This window comes from Cydia strobilella, chromosome 14, assembly GCF_947568885.1.
Source record: "Cydia strobilella chromosome 14, ilCydStro3.1, whole genome shotgun sequence".
In the NCBI taxonomy this organism is placed as follows: Eukaryota; Metazoa; Arthropoda; class Insecta; order Lepidoptera; family Tortricidae; genus Cydia; species Cydia strobilella.
The window spans coordinates 3,302,652-3,330,256 of NC_086054.1; the positions used below are offsets into that span (position 1 = coordinate 3,302,652).

Genomic DNA, 27,605 nt, shown 5'->3' on the forward strand with positions numbered 1-27,605 from the left:
TGTATATTAAAATCGTAATAAAGCAAGATTTTAGTTCTAATTTTTTAAAATACAGAACTAGTAATTCCAATGATTTAAGAAGGTCGACAAGTTTTAATATGATAGATACCTATTAACATGCGTAGGTCAAACATACTTAAAAAGTCACAGTTAAAAGTTGTCCACCCTGGGGACCATAGTTATTAGCTTGTGTTGTGTGCATATTTTATCACACAAGTTAAGGGTCCCCGGCAAGCTCGGTTCTCCATACAAACGTAGTTTCGCTCTCATTTTGTTGAAGCTGCTGAAGCGGTGAAAAATGTATTTACTATAAATTATATTGTATGTAACAAAACGGCCAAGCCACATATTTTAACTAAGGTTTAAGGTAAGTTTGTGAAGTTAGGGCCTGTAGAGTTAGAAGCTTGGCTCTACAAAAGATCTGATAACTTTTTGACAGTGCGAGCCTTATGGTTTCGTCTTGGCAACATTTTACATGAAATGTTTTTGGTGGGATTTCACTTCTTTTTGTAAGTTGCTTATGACAATATTCCATCCTCTAATTTAAAGGGGGTAATTTACTATTAAAAATCCTGAAATTTCGTATCTGGGGGCATCTTTTATACAATCTGCTTTTTACTGATTACGCCCTTTTCACCCCTACAGGGTGATTTTGGGGTTGAAAACTATTCTATATCATTACAACTAAAAAACTATCTACATACCAAATTTTAACTAAATCGGTACAGCGGTTATTGATTTTCCATACAAAATTCCACCCCCCTTTTCACCCAAAAAAAAAAAACTAAAAATTTCAATTTTTTGAATTTTTTTGTTGTTTGTGTACTAAGACTATCTTACATACCATATTTCAGCTTCCTAGGACTTCAGGAAGTACCCTAAAGGTTTTGATGAATGAGTGAGTGAGTGACGAAATCGGGGTTTTTTAGACATGAATAAAATCTAAAGTATAAGAGCTATGCAATAGCAAATTTCTATGCTTAATAAGTCCACTACCGGCATCATATCCCGAGAATTTCGTTTATCTGGTGTAATCCAAACCCAAGTTATGGGGGTTCAAAAAAACGACAAAGCGCGTCGAGAAAAGGTAGGTAGGTAGTGCCCTTGCGTTTCGCTTTGCTCGTCTTGGCGGGGGCACGGTAGTGCAGATTTATTAAATAAAGAATTTTGTATTTGTATATCGATAATGTCTGGTATTATGTACCTGGCTGTGGGCGCCTGTCGGCGCATGCTGGCCAGCATGAGGTGCAGGTAGTCCGCCGCGGCCGACTGCACGGCCCAGTTGAGCCGGGTGCCGGCCCAGCGCCCGTGCGCGTGTTCTAGCGCGCGGGACAGTCGCCCGGAGAGGAATGCTGTTGATGGCGCTTCGGAGTCTGCAAGAAAAAAAAATCGCATTGATCATAGAAGGAACGAGATTGCAGAGTGGGATCAAACTATTTTTTTGCTGGAAGCTCTACAGCTGGCTGAATTTGGGAAACAAAATCTTATCGGCAGCATAGTTAGTCACGCACGCAACAACATATATCATGACAGAAAGAATTTGAAATAAATGTTATTTTTTGGACCGATAGCAAGTTAAACAGCCAACTGCTACACTGACCAAAAAGTTTCTTCAAGGTTATGATTCATGGACTTAACATTCTCATTCATTCATTTACTAGAGTTCTCTCCCTTCTAGTCCATGTTGCTGTGTGCGTAATTATTCATGTCAACTCTTTTGCCGATACTTATTATATCCTCCTAAGGCCCAAAGTCTTACCTATAGTACCTCTTCAGTTCGATGAAATTTAAACCCTATTCAATTGGAACAGAGTAGCTTTTGCTTTGTTACGTTCGATTTTCCAACAACGCAAAATTAACTCTATTTCCTACACTAGGTTCAAATTTTAGTAACAAATTTTGCATTTTTCATTTGTATGGCCAGGGACCGGACAACCCTTTCCGCGATAAAACCCTTTCAATGGGCAACACTTAAACACGGCTAACACATTGAAAGACTTTCCCTTTTGAACTGCAAGCCCATTCATACCCTTACCTTTGACTAACCCTTACCGAAAAGCTAACCAAAAATAAGGCTAGCTCTTAATAAGGGTTACCCTTATCTTTAAGCGCTTTTTATAAAGGTTTCCCTTTGCGTGAAAGAGACAGGATTAGTATATATCTACGGTAGTGTATGAAAAGGATAGAAAATACGTGCCTAGTCAAAGAACGCCGCCGTCGCCGCCGACGATCGCTCGGATTCGAAGTAATGTGTGCTTTATGAACAAGGTAGACGACTTAAATTAGCACGCTTATATGCTAAAAGGGAAGCCCTTTATAAGGCTAACCCTTATAAGCAATATGCAAGGTGTTGGTGAGCGGATGATAAGGGTTTTGTAAGGGTATTTGGGCTACCGATTACTCAAATGTGGTAGCCTTATATAAGGGTTTTTAAAACCAAAACAAAGGGTTTCGTCTGGCAAAGGGTATGGTGAGTTATGCCTTATGCAATACCCTTATAAAACCCCGATAAGGGATAGCGGGCCGGTCCCTGTGTATGGCTGGGCCTTAGGAGGCTATAACAAAGTAAAGTTAAGAGTCCCCGGCGAGTTCGGCCGAATTTCACCTTCCCATACAAACGGAGTTTTATTCTCATTTTAAAACTACGTGTTGGATTGTAATGAAACTGCACATACAATGTCATGAGGTTACCTATATCTAGGTCTGTAATTAGTTTATATAGCTCCAGTTTATAAAACAAACAAAATAGAGCAAAAACAAGTTTTGTACGAAAATCTTAAATTCGCTGTATTTTTTAACTATGGTATCTGAAGCTACATAAGCTAATTACAAACATAGATATACCTTATCCTATTGTAAGTACAAAGTTTCAGAGCAAATTAGCTAGTCGTTTTAAAATGAGAGCGTAACTACATTTGTATGGAGAAACGAGCTTGCCGCAGACCCTTAATTACCATTTGATACATATATTGGACAGTGGTGGTAAAAAAAAGTAAAAAGTTTAACAGACCTTCGATTTCTTTAAATGAGTTATCCAATAGCCGTTATGTAAATGTAGAGCAGTATATAATAAAGGTACAGTATGGACAAAGGGGACTTTACTTACCAGCGATTTCTTCCAGTTTGTTGAACATTTCAGATTCGGTGCCGCCGACCCAGCGCGGTCGCTCGAACATCTCTTCAACTTTCTTGCCGCTCATTTTGGCCAGCCTGATCGCCTGGTATCCGGACATTTCTACAACCTGAACAAAATACGTATACGGAACTTGAAAACCAAACGGGAAATAGAAATCCTCACAGCCTAGAACCTAAATGGTCGCGTACTGTGCGGTTTAAGAGGAATTTCCTTCTGCGGACGCTTCGGCTGTGGAATGAGCTCCCTGCCGAGGTTTTGCCGAGAGGCTTCAGTATGGGGTTCTTCAAAAAAGGAGTGTACAGGTTTTTAAAGGGTCGGCAACGCGCAATTAAATATCTCTGGTGTTGCAGGCGTCCATAGGCTACGGTGACTGCTTACCATCAGGCGGGCCGTATACTTGTTTGCCACCGACGTGGTATAATTTTTTTTTTTGAAGACAAAAAACTAAAAAAACGGACAAGTGCGAGTCGTACTCGCCCACCAAGGGTTCCGTACTATTTAGTATTTGTTGTTAGAGCGGCAACAGAAATAAATCATATGTGAAAATTTCAGCTGCCTAGCTATCACGGTTCATGAGATACAGCCTGGTGACAGACTGACAGTGGAGTCTTATTAATAGGGTCCCGTCTTTACCCTTTGGGTACGGAACCTTAAAAAATGTACCTGTCCGTCTAAATCCTCATCGATCATCCCCTCCATGTATTTTTTCTTCAGCACATACACCCTCCTCCCTTTGGTGGTGGCGTACATTTTGGCGGCTTTGCTTTTGGCTTCGGACATGGTCATGGTAGGGTTGAACTGCTTTAGAAGTCGCTCGGCGAAAGTTTGGCCAGCCCCTGTAAAAAAAACCGGCCAAGTGCGAGTCGGACTCGCGCACGAAGGGTTCCGTACCATAATCTATAAAACGGCAAAAAAATCACGTTTGTCGTATGGGAGCCCCACTTAAATATTTATTTTATTCTGTTTTTAGTATTTGTTGTTATTGCGGCAACAGAAATACATTATCTGTGAAAATTTCAACTGTCTAGCTATCACAGTTCATGAGATACAGCCTGGTGACAGTGGTGACAGACGGACAGACAGACAGCGAAGTCTTAGTAATGGGTCCCGTTTTTACCCTTTGGGTACGGAACCCTAAAAACACGTATTCACTAAGTGGCCTAGGGATACAAGGTGATCGCCTTCCAAACCGGAGGTCGTAGGTTCGAATCCGGACTGGTGTCAATGTATTTTCAGTTACTTGATATTTAGTTGGTCTTCGTTGAAGGAAAATGTCTTGAGTAAATCGGACTACACCTAACAACTAATAAGTCTAGTTTCTAATTATTATTAATTAACCCCCACTAATAAACCCCCATCCTGGGGATGTTTATTATTTCAATTAACCTTGTACTGCATTAAAATTATTTGATTTAAATTTGAACTTTAATAGCGGTGAATAGATTTGTATATTATATCCGCCATATGTAAATGGCTTCGTATGCGGTATAGGGTTAAAAAAAAACTTGTATAATTTTAGTCTTACCTGTATAATAACTATTAACCTAGTTTATAAGTAGCTGAGTAAGAAATGTGGACTGTATTGTCTTAAGGCGGTTCCCTGAGCCAGAAGGCGAAAAATCTCGAAAATTCTCAAAAATATATGTAGTTCTTGACTATATTACTTTAACAACATAGCTTCCGATACACGAATTATGAAACTTCGCTCGATACAATTAATTCCCAAAGTAACCTCTAACTCTGACTTTTAATCCTACTTTACTCGGTTATTTATTATGTGATACTATAAACAAAAAAAGAAGAAAAAACAATCTTAACATTAATAGTAATTTCATAGCTTTAGAATTTCGATATTGTAAGGTAACGTTTTTAAAATAAATAAAAACCGACAAAATTCGATCAAAGTTGACACTTGGCGCGTATGTTCTTTCCCGTTCTTTCTTGCGAATGTGACAAAGACAGCGGCAAACCGATGGAACGGCCTTAATAAAAAAAATATTTATTTATTTCATTATTTTTCATTTGTAACAGCGCAAATTTTATGCAACACTTCCGCAACTTCTATTCGGTAAAGCAAGATTCGTCAGTATCTAGTAAGACAACTGGCTAAGGGCTAACTGCATCAGAGTTATAATGTAACTGATTTAGAATTACAATCTTTTATTGCGAACCATGGTCACAGAATAAATTAATAGTATTATCATACAGAACGGCCACGCACCGCCCCGCCCCGACTCGAATGACCTCGCCCCGCGACACCAGATTGACGGCCGTTTGCCGGTCGCTCAGTACTATTTTTAAGCAACTTACTCATACTATGACGCATGACGCGTGTAGACTTACCGTTCACATAGAAACGCAAACGCAAGTGTCCGCCCTGTGCCATGGTATGATGGTACATAAAGTCGTTACAATGAAATTATAGAGAAACACATGGCAACATTATATCACGAGCGTTTTCAATAGCTTAGGTCGGCAAACCGCGGCTGGACGTACTAAAACAACATTTGCAGCTTTTTGAGATTCCTAAAATTAGTGATTTCTACTGCAGTTGGTTCTTCTCAAAATGTTCCCGACCCCTGCATTAGGTATATCCATACTAATATTATTAATGCGAAAGTCTATCTGTCTGTCTGTCTGTGTGTTACATCTTCACGCTTAAACCGCAAAACCGATTTAGTTGAAAATTGGCATAGAGATAGTTTCAGTCCCGGTCCGGGGAAGGACATAGGATAGTTTTTATGTCGCAAATCATCCCTAAAGAGAGTGAAAAAAAGGGTGAAATTGAGAGATTTCATTTATTGCCTGATAATTGCAATGATATTTGTTGTGAAATTGCATGATTGCTATTACACTTTATCCAGGCGCTAAACTTACTCTAGCTGCTGTTACTGATTCCACGCAGACGCAGTCGCGGGCAAAAGCTAGTAATATATCATAATCATAATCAGAATCATTTATTTAGCCTCAGACAACAATGGTCCACAATGGTACAAATCTAACATTACAATTAAAATTAAATTAAAATAGGTTATAAATAAAATTAAAACTACATAAATTGAAAAAATTATAATAATTACACACTAAATTATATATGTACAAGTAATCATTTACTTGCTGGAGCCCGTACATGAACACTTACACAGTGACTCATATACGGGCAATCCAGCCGGTGTGCGATCATGGCCAGGACGCTGTTGCAGCTTGCGCAGAGTGGCGTAGAAGCAATCGGTGCGCGGTTCTGCGAACATGCTCGACGCACTGCAGTGGCTGCAGTGGTGGTAATATATAACAAGCCACTTACCGTATATCCTAGCGTAGTTGATAACTTTAGCGTGCGAGCGCGATATGTCAGCTGCACGAGCGGTAAGCGAGTGCACATCTGTCTTGCGGGCCTAAGAATTAAATAAACACATAATAGAAGATGCAAGGGTCGGAAACCGGTATTTGCTCCATACAAAAATACCGGTATTATTACGTTCTTTTTCGTTCTTTTGTTTATAATTTCATTTTTAATGGGACGTTTTAATAATGTAAAATTGTTTCCTAAATACATGATTCAGTCCTACGTAATGAGCATAAAAAAATTCAAAATATTGGGCTATTTCGGGGTTTAAAAAAAATACCGGTTCCGAGCCCTGAGAAGATGAGTTTAAGATAACGAAATCTAGGTTTATATTAACTTTGAAGTGACGTGCCCGTTACTATTCCTAATAATAGACATTGAGGAAAATAGACTAATGATGGATTCATGACCGATGTTAAATCAGAAATCATCGCATTTATTCGTGATAAACTATAACATACAAAAAGTATAAAAACAACAAAGAAATATAAATATAAAAATAAATAGTTTACCACGAAACGTTATGGGAAGGTTTACCAAAAGACTTCATGGATTGCAGCATTATTTGTGACGTTTTCAACCAAAAGGTACCACATTGTCGCTTGTCGATATGGTTGATTTCGAATTGAAGCTATATGGAAATAGCGCCTTATTGACAACCGACAATAAGTACCCTTTTGGTTGAAAATGGCACATTTCAAAATTATGATTTAAGTTACCTTTTTTTGCGTTCCTCTAAATTTGTCCATGATACGACTCGATAAGCAAGACGTCTTTACGCCCTTCCTGACTTGCCGACAGTATGCCGTATTTATTCTTGATTGGTGGTAGTTATATCGTAGTGATTCGTGGCCACCAAGTCAGGAAAGCGTCTAACGATAAAAAGTACCTTGTCACCAGCCAGAACTGCCCACCCCAATGCTGTTCCACCACATGATGAAAATTTCGAGTCACCGAGCAACGCTGCTATCCACAGCTCCTAAAATACAGACTAGGGTATAGAGACTGTATGTGGTTTATATAACACTTTAAACTCTCTCGTTTTATACACATAATTAATGTTATTACCGGGTCGAACGCGATAAAATTTCATTACTTTACCTTTTTTCCGACGTTTCAACTAGGTTGCACTAGCTATGGTCACGGAAAACTGACGTCCCAGCAAATGTCAATTGAGATATTGGTAAACAACACTAAACTACCCGACATTAGTTTATATAAATATTCGGAGTAGACAAATAAATTTTATCTACCCGTTTCTGTTTAATGTTTATTGTCCACGGCACGACACCGTGACCGTGACCACAGCTAGTGCAACCTAATTGAAACGTCGGTAAAAAGGTAAAATAATGAAATTTAATCGCGTTAGGCCCGTTAATAACATTAATTATGTATGTGGTTTCTTTTTACTTGTTGCCATGGTTACGTTCCCCTGCGTGACATGTTTAATTTACCTGCGAATCGACATCAGCGCCAACGAAATTATATCCAGGAGGCGCTTGGACCATAGCCCGTAGTTCTGAACCGATTCGGTCCTTCTGCGCGTTGCTGGCTGTCATCCAGGTCGGTTCACTAGCCCTGTCACATAATATCATATCATATCGTTTATTGCATACATGTGTTACAATAGGTCTTTTTTGTAGTTTAGGTTACAACATGCACCCGTCAAGGCATAGCAACATAGGCATAGTTACATACTACTTAATCCTATACTTAACATAGGTATAACTATTAGGTTAGCATGCAAATTTTGTCATTATTTTAACATGCGTTTGTGATTCTAATACATTACTTATTTCAAATTTACAATTTTATATTCATTATTTTAAATTTGCACAATTTTATTATTTATTCAATAGTGTCAGTAAAGAATTCGTTTAGGGAGTAATAGCACTTTTGTTGTAATAGTGACTTAATGCTTTTGTAGAACAATTGAAATTTTTCTTGTGACTTTATGTTATTTGGTACCAGCACAGAATAAATAATAGTACTAGGTAATACAGAAGATTCACTCTAACAAAACGCATCTATTACGACAGATATGACTGCTAAGTGGCGCAAGCTAGACACCAAAATTGGTGTGGGGCGCATGTACTTGTAGCGACGCGACGAAATCGCGAAGTGAGCCACGCCTGCCACCAGAAATGTCGACTTCGACCCAAAATGACATCGACGCGCAACGCAGGTGGGCGTTTTCTAAAATAAATATTGAAAACTCGATTCTCACAGATCCTGGTGTTTATGGGTGTTTTCAACTCAGAATCACTAGCATATTCAATCCTGATGGTAAAAAATGTCCCAAAAATTTGTATGAAAATTGTACATTCCACTACGTCACTTTGATGCAGTTTAAATTAATAAGAAAACAGATTGACATCAAAAACAGTATTACTCAACGTGCGAATTTTCCTTTTTTAACTTGCCTCCTAGTGAGCGTGCCGCATGCGACAACCTGCGGCAAGATGGCGCCGTACTGCCGCACGCCGCGCAAATGTTGCGGCAGCGCTGTTGCGGGCAGCCACACTACTTGCTGCCCCATGATCCGCTCGCGGTTGTTGCGCCAGTAGGACATCATACGGCCGAAGGAGAGTACCTAAAAAAACCGGCCAAGTGCGAGTCGGACTCGCGCACTAAGGGTTCTGTACAATTACGCAAAAAAAAAACACGGTTGTTGTATGGGAGCCCCACTTAAATTTTTATTCTGTTTTTTTTTAGTATTTGTTGTTATACAAAAAATACATCATCTGCGAAAATTTCAACTGTCTAGCTGCTAAAAAAAAAACTAATAATGGCAAAAGAAATACTTATCGTACAAAAGGTGGACTTAGTGCCAAAAGCATTCTCTACCAGTCAACCTTAGCCACCTAACCTTAACGCTTAGCGCTTAGTTAACCTTATATGACCATTATTTCAGTTTATAATTTATACAGAAGTGTTTCTACTTGAAATAACACACAGTAATAACATACTTAATTCTTGTACAGTCAAGGGCATAAATATATATACATTCCCAAAGTTTCAAACATATGTGACGTTTTCAGTCAAAAGGTACCACATTGTCGCTTACCATAAGGACGAAAATCGCTTGTATCTTTATACAAAAAACCTGTCAGAGCGTCCTTATGGCCATCGACAATGTCGTACCTTTTGCTTGAAAACGACACATATGTGTACGCTCTTACACCTTAGACAATAAAGTCGTGTTCACATATTTTTGAGCCATTCAGGCTCTAAATACATAATTAGGAATTGTTAATGAAGTAATTAATAAGTAATTAATAGTTAAAAAAAATTATTGTAACCATCATGCTAGTACTACCTACTTTTTAGTATAAAAGAAGTATTTAGTTTTAGTTTTAGATTTAAGTGTTAAATACTAGATTTAAAGACACAAACATAATGGTTTATACCCTAGCGATTTCGGAATAGTCATACTTGTTATGGCCATTTTTTGCCCGGATGCTGCACTTCATGATAAAAGCAAGCCGCTTTGCACAGTGCTAGTAGGGACCAAACTGAGTGATTTGACCCGCAGCAGCGCAAGTTTCACTCCTTAGGAACAGAGATGGCGCCACTTCTTTAAAAAATATTTCAAAAAATTCTACAAGCTAAACCAATGAACCGATTTAAATGTTTAATATCTCAAATGAAAGCTCATTATATACATTACTTTTAAAAAAATACTCCAAAAATATATACTGATTTCTTTCGACAAAAAACGGCATCTTAAGTTATTTTTTTTACTCGATTGATAGTTTTTACTTGGTTTCTCAAAAAAAATGTATGAAACATGAATAGCTTAATGCATGTATATATTACTGAATCAATAACAAGTATTATAAAAAAAACCCGACACCGATACCTCTCATACTTCACGAAATATAAAAGTTTGAATGTGAGTGTAAATTTCTTCAAAATATATTTCAAAAAATTCTACAAGCTTAACTATTTGACCGATTTCAATGTTTAATATCTCAAATAAAAGCTCATTATATACATTACTTATAAAAAAATACTCATAAAACATATACTGAACCCTTTTGGCAAAAAACGGCATCTTAAGTTTTTTTTCTTACTCGATTGATAGTTTTTACTTGATTTCTTTAAAAAAAAAATATGGAACATGAATAGTTTAATAGATATATATATAGTACTGAGTATATAAAAGTATTACAAAAAAACCCGACACCGATACCTTTCATTCTTCACGAAATATTTAAGTTCAATTATGCACGTTCTTACAAATAAATCCTTTAAAAAAAATCTTCAACCGCAGTAAGTGCACTGATTTTAATATGAAATGTGTCATATGAAAAGAAATCACCCAATTTATTTTAATAAATAAAAAAAATATAAATAAAAACTGAATAAAGTTTTTTCCTGGTGGTAAATTACAAAAAAAAAAATATAACAAATCTAAAATTAGGAATTATTTTTATTTAAAGTGACTACATTTGTAAACAAAAAACTTAAATGTCCTCTTCGGGTTCATATTTCATATTTATTTATTGCAACCATGGTTTTATAGGTATTACAAATTCTTGGTAGTTCCACATGGACCCCGTGGGGGCATACCAATATTACATGCATACTTAGGATCTAATCTTAAATCTATGTGTATAATATAAAAGTAGGTCAATCTAGTAGTTTTTATACATATAAGCCGAATTGAATCAGATAATTTTCAGATAATTGTCAGTGTATTAAATACAAAAATAAACGGGCAACTAATTATTATTAGGTGATGTCAAATTATATGGTTCACCGGTAGATGTAAAACTGAAAAAGAATAGTCGTTTTGAAGTACTCGTACCATTCCAATACTACAAAATCACTGATCATACATGAACTGGTTGCTGTAGATTACTGTTGAATTATTTCTGTGCCTAGTTGATAACCATTAAACCTATAATTTTGTGCCAGACCTATAATTAGTGGTCAGCATGCAAAATAACCCTGGATTGAAAATTACATTAACTTACTTTTGATTTGTACAGCCACATTTGCATGATTTACACTGGGCTGTGCATGGCCAGCTGACGCGACGACACCCACAATGCATAGTTTCGCAGCGAGATTTGCAGCCACAATGGTCCAAGAGGCATAATTGAGACCAAATCGCTGTAACTGCCGATCATTCCGGAGTCCAACTCTCTTTTTCCTCAGTCCATCCCCGAAAAGATGTACATGGTATGGAAACTTCTGGTTTCAGAGCGTTTCCCCATATATGACCCTCTTGATAAGCTGCTCGAAGTGCATGTTTATAGAGAGCAGCTGATGTAGGTGGCAGGGTTGGCAGGTTCTAATTTCTCGGCTAAATCAGATTTGTTCCCTGAACGACGCCCTCCATTGACTGACAACGAAGGTGGACAAATTTGGTTTTCGTACTGGAAGAATTCGTTCAGATCAAGCTGCCTTTCTCTGGCCACTATAAAAAGACGGGAAAATAGGAGTATGTCAACTTTTAAGTTTTTGATTTTGTCAGTTGTCAGGTGTGTAACTACATATTTTAATTTTAGTATAAAGTTACCCTAGATTTATGTTATTGTTTGGCCAAACGGAACACATAAACGTAAATGAAGTTCACAAATATTTGTTTGCTTCAAAAAACAAGCTTGTGACAAGCCTGCCACCTACATCAGCTGCTCTCTATAAACATGCACTTCGAGCGGCTTACCAAGCGGGCCATATATGGGGAAACGCTATGAAACCAGAAGTTTCCATACCATGTCCATCTTCTTGGGGATGGACTGAGGAAAAAGAGAGTTGGACTCCGGAATGGTCGGCAGTTACAGCGATTTGGTCGCAATTAAGCCTCTTGGACCATTGTGGCTGCAAATCTGGCTGCGAAACTATGCGTTGAGAGTGTCGTCGCGTCAGCTTACCATGCACAGCCCAGTGTAAATCATGCAAAGGTGGCTGTACAAATCAAAAGTAAGTTAATGTAATTTTCAATCCAGAGTTATTTTGCATGCTGACCACTGATTATAGGTCTGGCACAAAATTATAGGTTTAATGGTAATCAACTAGGCACAAAAATAATTCAACAGTAAATCTACAGCAACCTTTTCATGTATGATCGGTGATTTTGTAGTATTTAAATGGTACGAGTACTTCTCAAAACGACTTTTTTTTTCAGTTCTACATCTACCGGTGAACCCGAAGAGGACATTTAAGTTTTTTGTTTACAAATGTAGTCACTTTAAATAAAATTAATTCCTAATTTTAGATTTGTTATATTTTTTTGTAATTCAGCACCAGGAAAAAACTTTATTCAGTTTTTATTTTTTTATTTTTTTATTTATTAAAATAAATTGGGTGATTTCTTTTCATATGACACATTTCATATTAAAATCAGTGCACTTAATGCGGTTGAAGATTTTTTTTAAAGGATTTATTTGTAAGAACGTGCAATTTCGTGAAGAATGAAAGGTATCGGTGTCGGGTTTTTTTGTAATAGATTTATATACTCAGTACTATATATATATTTATTAAACTATTCATGTTCCATAATATTTTTTTAAAGAAATCAAGTAAAAACTATCAATCGAGTAAGAAAAAAAACTTAAGATGCCGTTTTTTGCCAAAAGGGTTCAGTATATGTTTTATGAGTATTTTTTTATAAGTAATGTATATAATGAGCTTTTATTTGAGATATTAAACATTGAAATCGGTCAAATAGTTAAGCTTGTAGATTTTTTTGAAATATATTTTGAAGAAATTTACACTCACATTCAAACTTTTATATTTCGTGAAGTATGAGAGGTATCGATGTCGGTTTTTTTTTATAATACTTGTTATTGATTCAGTAATATATACATGCATTAAGCTATTCATGTTTCATACATTTTTTTTGAGAAACCAAGTAAAAACTATCAATCGAGTAAAAAAAAAAACTTAAGATGCCGTTTTTTGTCGAAAGTAATCAGTATATATTTTTTAAGTATTTTTTTAAAAGTAATGTATATAATGAGCTTTTATTTGAGATATTAAACATTTAAATCGGTTCATTGGTTTAGCTTGTAGAATTTTTTGAAATATTTTTTAAAGAAGTGGCGCCATCTCTGTTCCTAAGGGGTGAAACTTGCGCTGCTGCGGGTCAAATCACTCAGTTTGGTCCCTACTAGCACTGTGCAAAGCGGCTTGCTTTTATCATGAAGTGCAGCATTTTGTTCATAACAAGTATGACTAGAAGAGCGGGGTTTTCTGTCACAGGCATATCTTAAATAAATAAAAAAAAAAAAAAAATCTAATGCTTAAAAGAAGATCCCATGCCATGCTGTAAACTACTTGTAAGGAACCAATAAACATTTTTTAATTTTTAATTTTTATTTTTTCATTCGTCTGGATCGATATTTTTGCCTTCGACTGTATGGGAGAATAATTGGACAAATTTTATTTTGATATTTTGGGGCACGTCGTACACTTGTCCTAAGACTTTTATCTCTCCTATATGGTTAAAATACAAGTTAAAAAACATTTACTCACTTTCTCAGCGTCATTCCCCTGTGCGGATAGAACGTTTTGACTGAACATGTCCAGAAAGTCGCGCGCTAAAGGATTCCCCACTTTGTACTTGGGGCCGTCTTTGTGAGGCAGCCTTAGGAAGTGGCAACATCCTAGAAAAGAAAAGTTATAAAAAAACCCGGCCAAGTGCGAGTCGGACTCGCGCACGAAGGGTTCCGTACCATTTGGCAAAAAACGGCAAAAAAATCACGTTGTTGTTGTATGGGAGCCTCACTTAAATATTTATTTTATTCTGTTTTTAGTATTTGTTGTTATAGCGGCAACAGATATATATCATCTGTGAAAATTTCAACTGTCTTGCTATCACGTTTTATGAGATACCGCCAGATGTCGCTATTAATTTTAGATTAAGTCAGGTCCCCACAGAAAACCAGCGCCACGGTTTGCCGCGGCATTATGCTGAGTCTGAGAGGGGATCGTTTTTAGCGTCCAAATGTTATTTTTTTGTCTGCGTGCCTTTCTCTTTTATGTACTATGTTGTGGCGTTAAATAAACGTATTTTCTTTATTTATTTATTTCTTTCTTTCTTTCTTTCTAATTGCGCGTTGTCTACCTTACCTTGTAGTTGTATCCCGCACCACACGCCTAAGCCGTGGTACTGGTTGGCAGCGGCCTGCTCGTCTAATTTCTTCCTGGCAAAGTACGCTCGTCTGCCCAGGTCCTCCTACGACAATTATTACATACGGGTAGGTCAAATATTGACCTAAACGATATCTATTATAAATAAGTTTTGCAATACACAAATATGAAACACAGAGTAGCTCTATCACATATACTTTTGTAAACTATATTTCCATAGATAATGTTTGGCGGGAAACATTTACTTTCTCATTCGTAAAAGTGGCAAAAAAGGTCACATAAAAAAATGGCAAAAAAAGAAACGCTGTTTTAACGGTAACACATATGAACCAGGGATGTTGCGAATATTCGCATCCGCATCCGAAACCGCGGAACTTCCGCATTATTTTCAGCAACCGCATCCGCATAAAATTGATGCGGAGCTTAATGCGGATGCGGATGTGGAACGGGTAGGTACAGAAACGTCTTAGCGGCGGCGTAAGTGCTAGGTAATTTCGTCATTAGCCAATAGTGATTCGTCGATCGAGCACTTTAGCCTATGGACCTATGACGGACAGCGACAAGAAGTGAAAAGTTTGTTTTATTTGGACTTTAGTATAGTAATGCGATTGTGGGGCACCTATATTCTTGTTCAAATACTAGTTTCGTTTTTTTTAAATAAAAATTAGGAAAGATTAGCAATTTTAATAACAAAACTTCCGTAAGACATAGACATATTAATATATTTAAAAATTAGGAAAGTGTTATATTTGACGTTTCTTATGTGCCTAATCTCGACATCCGCATCTGCATCCGCGTCCGCGGATGTGAGCCTTTAAAAATCCGCATCTGCATCCGCGGATGTCAAAAAATCAGCATCCGCAACATCCCTGATATGAACAAAGAAACTAAAGGAAGATCTTCGCTTCGCTCGGTAAAAAAGGCCATTAACCTCAACAGTCTTCGACAAAACGTAGCAATCCTCCTCTCCGCCCTCCTTACACTCCGCCACAGGACATTTCTCCAACAACTCCTCCAAGGGCAGTCTTGGCTGGTCTTCACTGTTGTTTTGTCTTCTGAAGGGCACTAAGAACCCCCACCCTTCGCCCATTATGTAGTGGAGGGGGTAACCTTCCCAGGATAGGCGGAGAAGTTTAGGTGTTATCTGAAAGGTATAGAAATAAAGTTTACAATGCATGTGCTCGAAAAGTGCGTTTCCTACGGAGCCATATCATGCGGAAAGTACTACTTTTCCGCACTAGTGCTTTTTGTTTTATTTTTATTTTTTACAGTACATATGGTGCTACTTTCTCGCACTAGTGCGGAAAAGAGCACTTTTCGTGCATATGTCGAAAGTTTAAAGGGCCATATGTTATGTAAAACAATACGATACACGTGCGAATAGGTAATTCGCAACTCGTGTCAGATTTAAAACACTCCTGTTAATAATTAAACTTATTTCCCATGATATGTTTTTTTATTTACTCGCACAATGCATAGTCAAACATTGTATGATACACGTGCGTAAAGATGATTTCCGCACTTGTTGCATAAATAGCTATTTTACACTTATTAGTGGTTCTTGGTAGCACTTTTGGGACAAGCACTCATGATGGTACAACGGTCGTTATTAACTACAAAAAATTTACAGTACATATGGTGCTACTTTAGCGCACTAGTGCGATCATTAGCACATTACGTAACTATGCCGAAAATTTAAAAGGCCTTAAGTACTGTAAAACGTTGTACGATACATGTGCGAATAGGTAATTCGCAACTCGTGTCGATTTAAAACACTCCTTTCGGTCGTGTTTTAATTTGTAGCCACTCGTTGCGAATTTCCTATTTTTCGCACTTGTATCGTAATGTACTAATACATACCTGCATACTAGTGGTAATATTGTTAGCCCCAGGCTCCCAATAATCCTCTTTACCCGGCTTCGTACATAGTTTCCTATACCACGCCGGGTACCCCGCCAAATACGGCCTTTTCACCGGCAAAGCCCGCTTCAAATCAAACAGATATGCAAACTTTTTACTCAACTCCTCAACCCCTTCAAAAGTATCTGGCCGGTAAGAATTTGATTCTATAGCTTCGATGTATTCGTCGCATAAAACATCGAGTTCTTTATTCGCCGTTCGATTTTCAAATTTTATGGCCAGTTCTGGAACTTCATTTTTCTTTTTAGGGATGGTTTTCTTTAACTTCAAAGTTTGAGTAGACCAATCCTGGTCCCACGTCCAAAGGTCTTTTTTGTAAGCGTCGTTTTCCATTAATTTGCACGCTTCGTCGGCTTTTTGGGATAATATTTGTTTTGATTCTAATTTTAAATCTTCGAATATCGTTTCTGATGAGTCTATGTATTGGAGCCAGTTGGAGTTGACGGGTAGATACGCTGACCCTGTAGAACAAATAAATTTACATATTAAATGCAGACGGGTAAGTTTCGGTAGCTCAGTTGGTATTGTCGGTAAAAGGCTGGTATTCCGGAGATAATTTCCAAATTAACTTGTGAAATAGGCAAGCCAGCGGGATTCAATTTTAGAAAGACGCGCCATTCACCTAACTCGAGCATGCCGGCCATAGTAACAGGGTGCGGGAACCGTTCCAAGAACAACGGCAACAGTTGTCCCAGCACGTTGTGCGTTGCGATCACGTCGTGGGCGCAATAGGACATTAACATCTGGAAGTTGTCGTGCACGTCCTGCATGGTGCCGCCCACGAATGTGTCGCGGGTGGCCTTGTCTACTGGCACGCCGCAGTACAGTTTGTGTACCTGATGGAGAAACAAACAATAAACAAAATATAACATAGACACAGATTAATAAATAGTTACTACGTAACAGATACATCATTCCCATACAAAAGCGAAAATACCTACGCTGTAATAGCCTACAAAATCTTAATAATAATACCTGCTCCTCAGGACGAGAAGAAATGTACCATAAGTACGCGCACAAAGAGTCGAGACTGACTTGCTCGCCGTGCGAGCCACGTGCCAACGCGTCATCGCAAGAATGCGCTAGGGTTGTACAGTCGCCATCAGATATATCGGAGCGGCCAAGGCGCTCACAAATATCTGAACACGCCTCTATTGTCAAGGCGCTAGAGTGCGTGTTCAGATATTGTGAACACCTTGGCCGCTCCGATATATCTGATGGCGACTGTACTGTTACTTATGCTATTATTGTAAAAAAACGAATGTTGTGAATCAACCATATTGTTTATTAGTCAATCAAATATTTAAAAACAACACTTATAATACCTGACTCAAAAAACTCCTTAATTTACGATTTACCTACTTATGTTCAAAGAAATAAATGGTGACAAAATTCATAAAGATAGCTTCACCTTTCTTTGTCTCTCGCAAATGAAAAAAATAACAAATTTTCCTTTGTTTTTTGACCTTTACACCCATCTACTGCACAATAATTACGTGGTTTCGGCATTTCGAAGCGTAGGCGCGGGAAACGTGAGGTGCGAGCGCTCAGGCGGGCGTTCGGCGGCCCTCTGTCGGTTGTATCGTCGACGATACGCCGAGCGGTAGGCATATAGCGCGTGACCTTGAGCGAGTGAAGGAGGCCTGACATAGATACAGGAGACCTGTACCGCTGGCTATATTTTGACCCCTAGGTTATAAAAATATTAAAGTCAATTCTGTTTTCGCTTATGAATACTTTGTCAAGATGTAAATCTTACATTTTGTTTTGTGTCATATATATAATTTGCTTTTCTAGTAATTTGTTATTTTGTGGTAATTATTTTTTATTTTGAATTATTTTGGAGAAAAAAATATTCGAGAGAAAACATGTAACTGTGTTGCATTTAGGATAGTGTTTTTAGTGTGAAAACATAGTTTGTGTCAATTACGTCCACTGCAATCTGATACTATGTCATAATATTCTAAATAACACAAAAAAAAATTGGAGTTAAAAAAAAATACTTAGGTCGAATTTAATCGTTTAAATAGGTCCATTAAATGATTTTGTGTCTTATTAAGGCATAGCTTCATAAGATATTTGATGATTTTGTTGTAACAGGCTGTCACCGTTACAAAAGAATATTAAAGATATTAGAGTTTACATCTTATTAATTTGAAATGCGGGATAAATAAGATGTATGAATTTGTGTCACTTGCATCCACTGCATAAACAAATATTACAAAAATATTATTTGCGTTGAAACGAAGCTAGCGGGCGGTCTGAATGGGCAACGGAGGCCGTGCAGGGTGGGGCCGCGGCGTGACCTTGCCGTACGCAACGCATGTTTACTTCGCCTGTGCGCCAAATTAACGCAACTTATTCAAAGAAGTTACGCAAACAACACAACAACAAGCAACAAGCAAGCAAAGAATGCGTCGAATTATCTTTTAGCTATTTAAAACTCATAGATATTGTACAATGTCACCATTATGCAAAAGAACTTTAAGTACATGTTTGATTTGCGAGCGAGCTGGCAACATTGCGCAGGGAAATCTTAAAAATATCGCGTTTGTAACGTGAACGCCACATACATTTGTGACAGTGATAGGGAAAAGGTACCACTAAAGTAAAATTTGGTTATTAATACCGTTTTCTTTGATAAAAAAAATAGCTATTTATATATAAAAAAAAAGACAAAAAAAAATCTTTATAGGGCTGCATCTCCTAAATCGTGCATCGTAGCGCAAAAATAATAAATTTTTCGTTCCCCTTTAAGAAACCCTTAATTAATACTTTAAAAAAAAAACAAAAAAAAGGAAAAAAACTTTATAGAGCTATATCTCCTAAACCGTGCGTGGTAGCGCAAAAATAACAAAATTTTCGTTCCCCTATACGGAACCCCAAAGTAATATACAAAAAACACAATGAAAAAAAACAACAAAAAAATCTTTATAGGGCTGCATCTCCTAAACCGTGCATCGTAGCACAAAAATAATCAAATTTTCGTTCCCCTTAAGAAACCCTTAATTAAAACTTTAAAAAAAACCAGGAAAAAACTTTATAGAGCTATTATAGCTATATATATAGATATAATATCTCCTAAACCGTGCGTGGTGGCGCAAAAATAATAAAAGTTTCGTTCCCCTTTATGCAACCCATAATTCATATTAAAAAAAAAAGCAATTTAAAAAAAAAAAAACATTATAGGGCTGTATCTCTTAAACCATGCGTCGTAGCGCAAAAATAATAAAAATTTCGTTCCCCTTTATGAAGCCCCAAAGTAATATACTAAAAACACAATGGAAAAAAAAGAAAAAAAATAACAAAAAAACTTTATAGGGCTGTATCTCCTACACCGTGCATCGTAGCGCAAAAATAATTAAAAAAACCCCTTTAAGAAACCCCTAATTAAGATTAAAAAACGCAAAAAAGAAAAAGAGGAAAAAAAATCATTTTAGGGCTGTATCTCCTAAACCGTGCGTCGTAGCGCAAAAATAATAAAATTTTCGTTCCCCTTTACGGAACCTCAAAGTAATATACAAAAAACACAATGAAAAAAAAAAACAAAAAAACTTTATAGGGCTGTATCTCCTAAACCGTCGTAGCGTAAAAATAATCAAATTTTCGTTCCCCTTTGTGGAACCCCAAACTAATATACAAAAAACACTGAAAAAAAAACAGAAAAAAAACTTTATAGGGCTGCATCTCCTAAATCGTGCATCGTAGCGCAAAAATAATCAATTTTTCGTTCCCCTTTAAGAAACCCTTAATTAATACTTAAAAAAAAAAACAAAAAAAACAGGAAAAAATCTTTATAGAGCTATATCTCCTAAACCGTGCGTGGTAGCGCAAAAATAACAAAATTTTCGTTCCCCTTTACGAAACCCCAAAATAATATACAAAAAAAACAATGAAAAAAAAAACAACAAAAAAAATCTTTATAGGGCTGCATCTCCTAAACCGTGCATCGTAGCACAAAAATAATCAAATTTTCGTTCCCCTTTAAGAAACCCTTAATTAAAACTTAAAAAAAAACAGGAAAAAAAACTTTATAGAGCTATTATAGCTATATATATAGATATAATATCTCCTAAACCGTGCGTGGTGGCGCAAAAATAATAAAATTTTCGTTCCCCTTTATGCAACCCATAATTTATATTAAAAAAAAAACGCAAAATTAAAAAAAAAAACACTATAGGGCTGTATCTCTTAAACCATGCGTCGTAGCGCAAAAATAATTTAAAAAAAAAACCCTTTAAGAAACCCGTAATTAATACTTAAAAAAAAACAGGAAAAAAAACTTTATAGAGCTGTATCTCCTAAACCGTCGTAGCGTAAAAATAATCAAATTTTCGTTCCCCTTTGTGGAACCCCAAACTAATATACAAAAAACACTGAAAAAAAAACAGAAAAAAAACTTTATAGGGCTGCATCTCCTAAATCGTGCATCGTAGCGCAAAAATAATCAATTTTTCGTTCCCCTTTAAGAAACCCTTAATTAATACTTAAAAAAAAAAACAAAAAAAACAGGAAAAAATCTTTATAGAGCTATATCTCCTAAACCGTGCGTGGTAGCGCAAAAATAACAAAATTTTCGTTCCCCTTTACGAAACCCCAAAATAATATACAAAAAAAACAATGAAAAAAAAACAACAAAAAAAATCTTTATAGGGCTGCATCTCCTAAACCGTGCATCGTAGCACAAAAATAATCAAATTTTCGTTCCCCTTTAAGAAACCCTTAATTAAAACTTAAAAAAAAACAGGAAAAAAAACTTTATAGAGCTATTATAGCTATATATATAGATATAATATCTCCTAAACCGTGCGTGGTGGCGCAAAAATAATAAAATTTTCGTTCCCCTTTATGCAACCCATAATTTATATTTAAAAAAAAACGCAAAATTAAAAAAAAAAACACTATAGGGCTGTATCTCTTAAACCATGCGTCGTAGCGCAAAAATAATTTAAAAAAAAAACCCTTTAAGAAACCCGTAATTAATACTTAAAAAAAAACAGGAAAAAAAACTTTATAGAGCTGTATCTCCTAAACCGTGCGTGGTACCGCAAAAACAATAAAATTTTCGTTCCCCTTTATGCAACCCATAATTTATATTTAAAAAAAACGCAAAATTTAAAAAAAAAATCTTTATAGGGCTGTATCTCCTAAACCATGCGTCGTAGCGCAAAAATAATAAAATTTTCGTTCCCCTTTATGCAACCCATAATTTATATTAAAAAAAACGCAAAATTTAAAAAAAAAATCATTATAGGGCTGTATCTCTTAAACCATGCGTCGTAGCCCAAAAATAATTTAAAAAACCCCTTTAAGAAACCCGTAATTAATACTTTAAAAAAAAAAAACAAAAAAAACAGGAAAAAAACTTTATAGAGCTGTATCTCCTAAACCGTGCGTGGTACCGCAAAAATAATCAACTTTTCGGTCCCCTTTATGTAACCATTAATTTATACAAAAAAAAGAAAACGCAAAAAAAAAGTTTTTTTTATAGGGCTTGATCTCCTAAACCATGCGTCAAAGCGCAAAAATAATTAAATTTTCGTTCCCCTTTATGAAACCCCAAAGTAATATACAAAAAACACAATGTAAAAAATAAAAAAATAAAAAAACAAAAAAAACTTTATAGGGCTGTATCTCCTAAACCGTGCGTCGTAGCGCAAAAATAATCAAATTTTCTTTCCTCTTTATTCAACCCTTAATTTATATTTAAAAAAAAAACGCTTTCACTAAACTGCTGTTACTCGGAAACTTAGAATCCACAAAGGGGACTTTACTAAATTATGACACATATTAAAGCCAGTAATATATGATCATTGTCAAGAGGGCGCTGTTCATTCTCATGTATAGGGTGACAGTTCAGTATAGTATGAAAAAATATTGTATTTAATGAACATCATCATCAATGTAATTAATGTTGCTTGCCACGCTTAAACATAACAAAAATTACAATAAATTGCGTCTTAAAATAAACTTAAAAAGTCTACTATAAATCGAAACAAAAGTAATTTTTAAGTCGCTGATGTGACATTCTCAATCAAAAGGTAGGTACCACTTTGTCGTTTACCATAAAGACGAAATTTGATTATATCTTTATACAAATAACCTGTCAGAGAAAGTGGTACCTTTTGATTAGGTACGTCACAAATGTTGGTCAGTATGAGGAGTGCAGCCTACAGTTTATTTTTAATTATATTTATATACCTACTACGGTAATATTGATAAGACAATGTAATTATGCCTCCGAATGAAATAAATACACTGTATCGCAAAACTAAGTGGCGAGACAGCTCATAATGCCATCTCTTGGTTGGTCTTAACAAGGGTAAAGGAGATAGTATTAAGATCTCAGTCGCCAGCTGATATTGCGGCAAGTATAATAAGCACCCCACCCGCGTAGGTACCCTTCCCCGCGCACGCCCTTCTTGCTCAATTGAGTTTTATTTTGCCAGATAGTAAAAAAACCGTGGATCAAAATGACCCAAATTATGAATGATGTCTCAATGTGGTATTATAATATTGTAGACGTAAACTTAATGATATGAATTTTTTTTTGTGGCAGATACAGGGTGTTAATTAGAAAAAATTTTTTTTTAAATAAAAGCGGTGGATGAATTTGACACAGATTTGTTTGAATAACATATAACAATGTTCTGTAAAGTACAACACTTCACTTACCGACTCTAATATTTTTTTAGGCGTTTTAGGATCAATATTAGGTATTTATTAAATGCCATTATACCCGTGGATGAAAATGACACAAAATGCGTGTGTACGTCGGAAGCCACTTTGCCTTTACAGGGAAACAAAGAATTTCGTCTCTAATATTTTTTTTACAGAATGCTGATTGAAAAAAGAAATACCTAAATTTCTACCTAAGCAAATACCTAGGATGACACAAAATATTATTTTTAGGTTTAGTATATGGTCTGGAAACTATATATAAAAAATAAGCAACATTAATATTCTTATAACCTCAGAAGTTATTGGTACAGGTCTAGAAGGCAAAAATATCGATCCAGACAATTGGCTCAAGTGTCGCGTCATCCTCGCATCCAAACGTAATAGGAAATTTCGGTCAGCTGAATATGTGGCCTCTTGGTCTAGGGGTATGATTCCTGCTTTGGGTGCAGGAGGTCCCGGGTTCAAATCCCGGAGGGGCCCACATTTTTTTGTATTTAGTTAGAGAAAAACTGCATGCGTATTTATTTTATTGGTTAGTATAGTTTTTTTTTTAATTCATTTTTTTTTCAATTTTATTTGTAAAAGTAATATATAAAATATATCATTTTTTGTTAGGAAAAAGATGGCCTATCCGAGACTGGGCCAATGTCGTCCTGCCATGTCTTTTCTTTATTTTATTTTAGTAACATGCATGAACTTACAGCTATGATGCCAAAACGCTTATAGAGATAATACATACAATACAATCAGAATTAAACATATTCTATAAAATAAAACATTAAAACAAAGCAAAAACGGTCAAATAAGTTCCGGTCAAATCAACTGACATTACACATAAATTAAATTAAACGACACGGAGAGGATATCAAACTTAAACTTAAACACATATACAAAAATGCCATTATTCATCCGTCAAATACATATTAATAAAATTTAAGAATTTCCTAGTGAAGACACCGATACTATCGTAGTATACGTCAGCATCAGGCGCGGCTTCCTCTAAGGAGCGCTTGTGCAGTGCACTCCCATAAAATTATAGTGCCTAATTAATATATTACTCTTTAAGATCTATCGTACAAAAGTCAATACCAATTAAATAATTACCTTTATTCATTATAAGTTTATAGACGGCCTATACTACTCGGCCTACTCCTATAATTTCATAGGAATCATAGGTAACGCGCGAAGCGGAGCGCTTTGGATTGCGCTCCTATGAAAAAGATTTAGTACATAAAATCAATAGGAAATTCAATGAGAGCGAAAGAGAAGTTTCGCTACAGTTCCGCACGTGAAACAGAAGATTTTCTATGAAGAAAGAGGTAAAATTGGAGCGGCGCTCCGTAGCCCGTTTGACCTTGCGCCCTCTCGTCGAATGCGCGCGCATTGTGTGCGCCATATTGTCACTTGTTTGTAAACAGACCTTAGTTAGTAGTCAATTTTAAAGTACGCGCGTGAATGGAATTTTGGCATTTTTTTATTATAAATAATTAACCAAGAGTTTAAGCAGTAAGTGCACATAATTTGTTTGTTGTGAGGTGTTTAAAATGAATGAATTTAACGGGAGAATGTGAAAAAAGTTTACAAAATCGACTCGAGTTCAATATAAAAGGAAAACCTTGAACTTTCGTAACAATGTTCGTCAAAAACAAAAACTTATATGTCATTAAATAAGATCAATATGAAAAAACACCGTGGTTGTGTTATGTCGCTGTGATAAAAGTAACTAGGTGTTTTAGTTTATCGTGTTACCTACCTAAGTACATGTATGTACCTAAGTACATATGTCTTGTTTGGAGCGGGCGCGGGCGGGCCGGGCGACGGCTGTGCGGTGAGTTTGCTTGGACCGAAACCGATGTGTTAACAATTTAGCACATATTTCCATAAAATTTGAAAACAACATTCACAACCTAGAATCCATTTGTAAAATGAACTGCAGTTAGCGTCTATCGGTCGTCAAGATATTCGTAATAGCGAAATTCTATAAGAGAGTTCAATGACCGTATTTTGTGTCGGTTAATTCAATGTGTAGTTTTTTACTGTGATAGTGAACACCCATAATATAGAATCACCAGCCGCCGCTGGTCAGCATCATGTTTGAAGTTAAAAAACCGGCCAAGTGCGAGTCGGACTCGCGCACCGAGGGTTCCGTACTTTTTAGTATTTGTTGTTATAGCGGCAACAGAAATACATCATCTGTGAAAATTTCAACTGTCTAGCTATCACGGTTCATGAGATACAGCCTGGTGGTGACAGACAGACGGACAGCGGAGTCTTAGTAATAGGGTTCCGTTTTTACCCTTTGGGTACGGAACCCTAAAAAGTCATTAAAAAGTGCCAGAGCTCTAGCAGTTTAAGCGTTCTGGGCCCGACGAGTATAGATATTCGCGTCGTTATAACTTACTTCTGTCAGACTATTGAGAGAGCTCATTTCCATCCAATAGTCATCTGTAGGGTCCGGTTCCTTGGTTTTAGATTTCAGGACTGTCCGCTGATAGCTGGTCACCCCACTGACGCACGTATGCATGGACATGGTGTCCATGAATCTCACTCCTGTAACGGATAAAGAAATATCAACTTGAAAGGTAATTTAAATGGTTTCGCCATACATTTTCAACTGGGCCAATAATTAAGAAATTCAAGATGGCGGCCGTGTCTTGCAACTTTGATTACGAATTAGGAGGCCTTTCGTATTTTCAGATGTCAATCACCTTTCAACGCGATCGGTCCAAAAATGACGAAATTCAAAGGGGCGGCCGTTAATGTACGGTGGTTTTTAACTTTTTAGTGATGGAAGGTATTATCTCATTTACCAATCAAGTCACGTGAATTTGGTTGTTTTGTTTACATTTGTATATATTTTCACAATTACTGTACCAAAAATGAAGAAATTCAAGATGTAGTATCTCATTTGGAGACCAATCGAGTCATGTGGTTTTGGGTGTTTATAATTCTTCAAATACCTACACAGACTACAATTTAGGTACCTGTCTGTTCCAGCCAGTATTGCTCCTTTATTTTACTCCGATCATACGACACATTATGACCAACCACTACTCTAGGTCTCTCGAGGTCTCCAAAAGGCTGGTCTCCGTCGGTCTCTAATGGTATGAGGTCTTCGTAGTTCACGTGGTCGAAGGATTGGTGGGGTTCGCCGTTGGCTAGGGGATGGCTCACCCATCCGTACCTGTGGAACCGAATCCCTACTAATATTATAAAAGCATAATTGTGCCATTCTCAATCAAAAGGGTACTTATTGTCGGTTGTCAATAAAAGGCGCTATTTCCATATAGTTATTAGTTGAAATCAACCTTATCGACAAGCGACAATGTGGTACCTTTTGGTTGCTAACGTCACAATTACAGATGTAGACGCTGTAGTACATAATTGTTTTCCATCGTATTTTCACGGAAACGTTCGTATTTGTCATGCTACTTCAGTCAACCTCAGTACTTTTTGTACCGAGACTGATTCAGCAAGACACGTTCGTACGTTTCCGTGAAAATACGATGGAAAATAATTATGCACTACAGCTGTAAGTAACTCTGTCTGTTTGTTTCCTCTTCACGCTTAAACCGCCGAACCAATTTAGATGAAATTTGGTACGGAGAAAGTTTGAGGCCCGAGAAAGGACACTGGATAGTTTTTATCAATCATCATCATCATTCTACGCAAACGAAGTCGCGGGCAGAAGCTAGTGTACTTATAATTTGAGTCCGTTCCGTAGTGGTGCGCAGCAACTACTATGGCAAGACACCAAATTGGGTGTGGGCCGCATGTACTTGTAGCGACGCGACGAAATCGCGGAGTGAGCTACGCCTGGTATTAGGAATGATCATCTGAATGACGACATAACTCATGGCTCAAAAACATTGAACATGGTTTAACCAGAGACACATTATGCTGACTGTATGTATTATAGTCGTTAGCTTTCAAGCTGGTCCCTAACGGATAAAACTTTGTCTATTGTAAGTAAAACCGCACGTGCTACTTACCTATCTGCATAAAAATGGTTGGGCCGTTGTAACCGGTTATTGAATTACCACTCTATGGAAATTGCAAAAGGTTCAAAATTAACAAACAGAAAAGTAATTAGCGATTTCTTGTGTGATCCCTCTACGGTTGTTGAGTGCCGGCGAGTCGAACGCTATAGAATCAGTCTAAAATGTGTCATCGAGATGAGTAACAAAGGCGCGTTATCGAAAAACGCACTTACACTGGTTTTTTGAGCGTTGGACTAGCCCGCGCTCAGGTGCCAATTAGAATTATACGCCAGTGACTGACCCTTTTTTGGCAGGTAGTAGCACGTGCGGTTTTACTTAACAATAGACAAAGGATTAGCCGTTCGGGGCCAGCTACAAATCGAACGACTATACTATAATACTAATGTATCTTTCATCATACCATGCCGGTGGCAAA

The 27,605-nt window shown here is 36.8% G+C and overlaps 1 protein-coding gene and 1 non-coding gene across 2 annotated transcripts in view; one reads left to right on the forward strand and one right to left on the reverse strand.

Annotated features, from left to right (window-relative positions):
* The window catches only part of LOC134747413 (DNA polymerase subunit gamma-1, mitochondrial), a 50,328-nt gene that overhangs the window by 19,720 nt on the left and 3,003 nt on the right, over positions 1–27,605 (reverse strand). The window contains exons 4-17 of the mRNA XM_063682037.1: positions 26,174–26,373; positions 25,591–25,739; positions 17,131–17,344; positions 16,449–16,969; positions 15,520–15,732; positions 14,568–14,673; positions 13,971–14,101; positions 8,906–9,075; positions 7,937–8,060; positions 7,372–7,461; positions 6,441–6,531; positions 3,800–3,972; positions 3,107–3,242; positions 1,205–1,373 (exon numbers count right to left, since the gene is read on the reverse strand). Of these exons, the coding sequence (XP_063538107.1) occupies positions 1,205–1,373; positions 3,107–3,242; positions 3,800–3,972; positions 6,441–6,531; positions 7,372–7,461; positions 7,937–8,060; positions 8,906–9,075; positions 13,971–14,101; positions 14,568–14,673; positions 15,520–15,732; positions 16,449–16,969; positions 17,131–17,344; positions 25,591–25,739; positions 26,174–26,373 (2,487 nt within the window). The remainder of the gene's footprint in view (positions 1–1,204; positions 1,374–3,106; positions 3,243–3,799; positions 3,973–6,440; positions 6,532–7,371; positions 7,462–7,936; positions 8,061–8,905; positions 9,076–13,970; positions 14,102–14,567; positions 14,674–15,519; positions 15,733–16,448; positions 16,970–17,130; positions 17,345–25,590; positions 25,740–26,173; positions 26,374–27,605) is intronic.
* Trnap-ugg (transfer RNA proline (anticodon UGG)) lies at positions 23,598–23,669 on the forward strand. The gene has a single exon. It is a non-coding gene; the product is annotated as a tRNA-Pro (tRNA).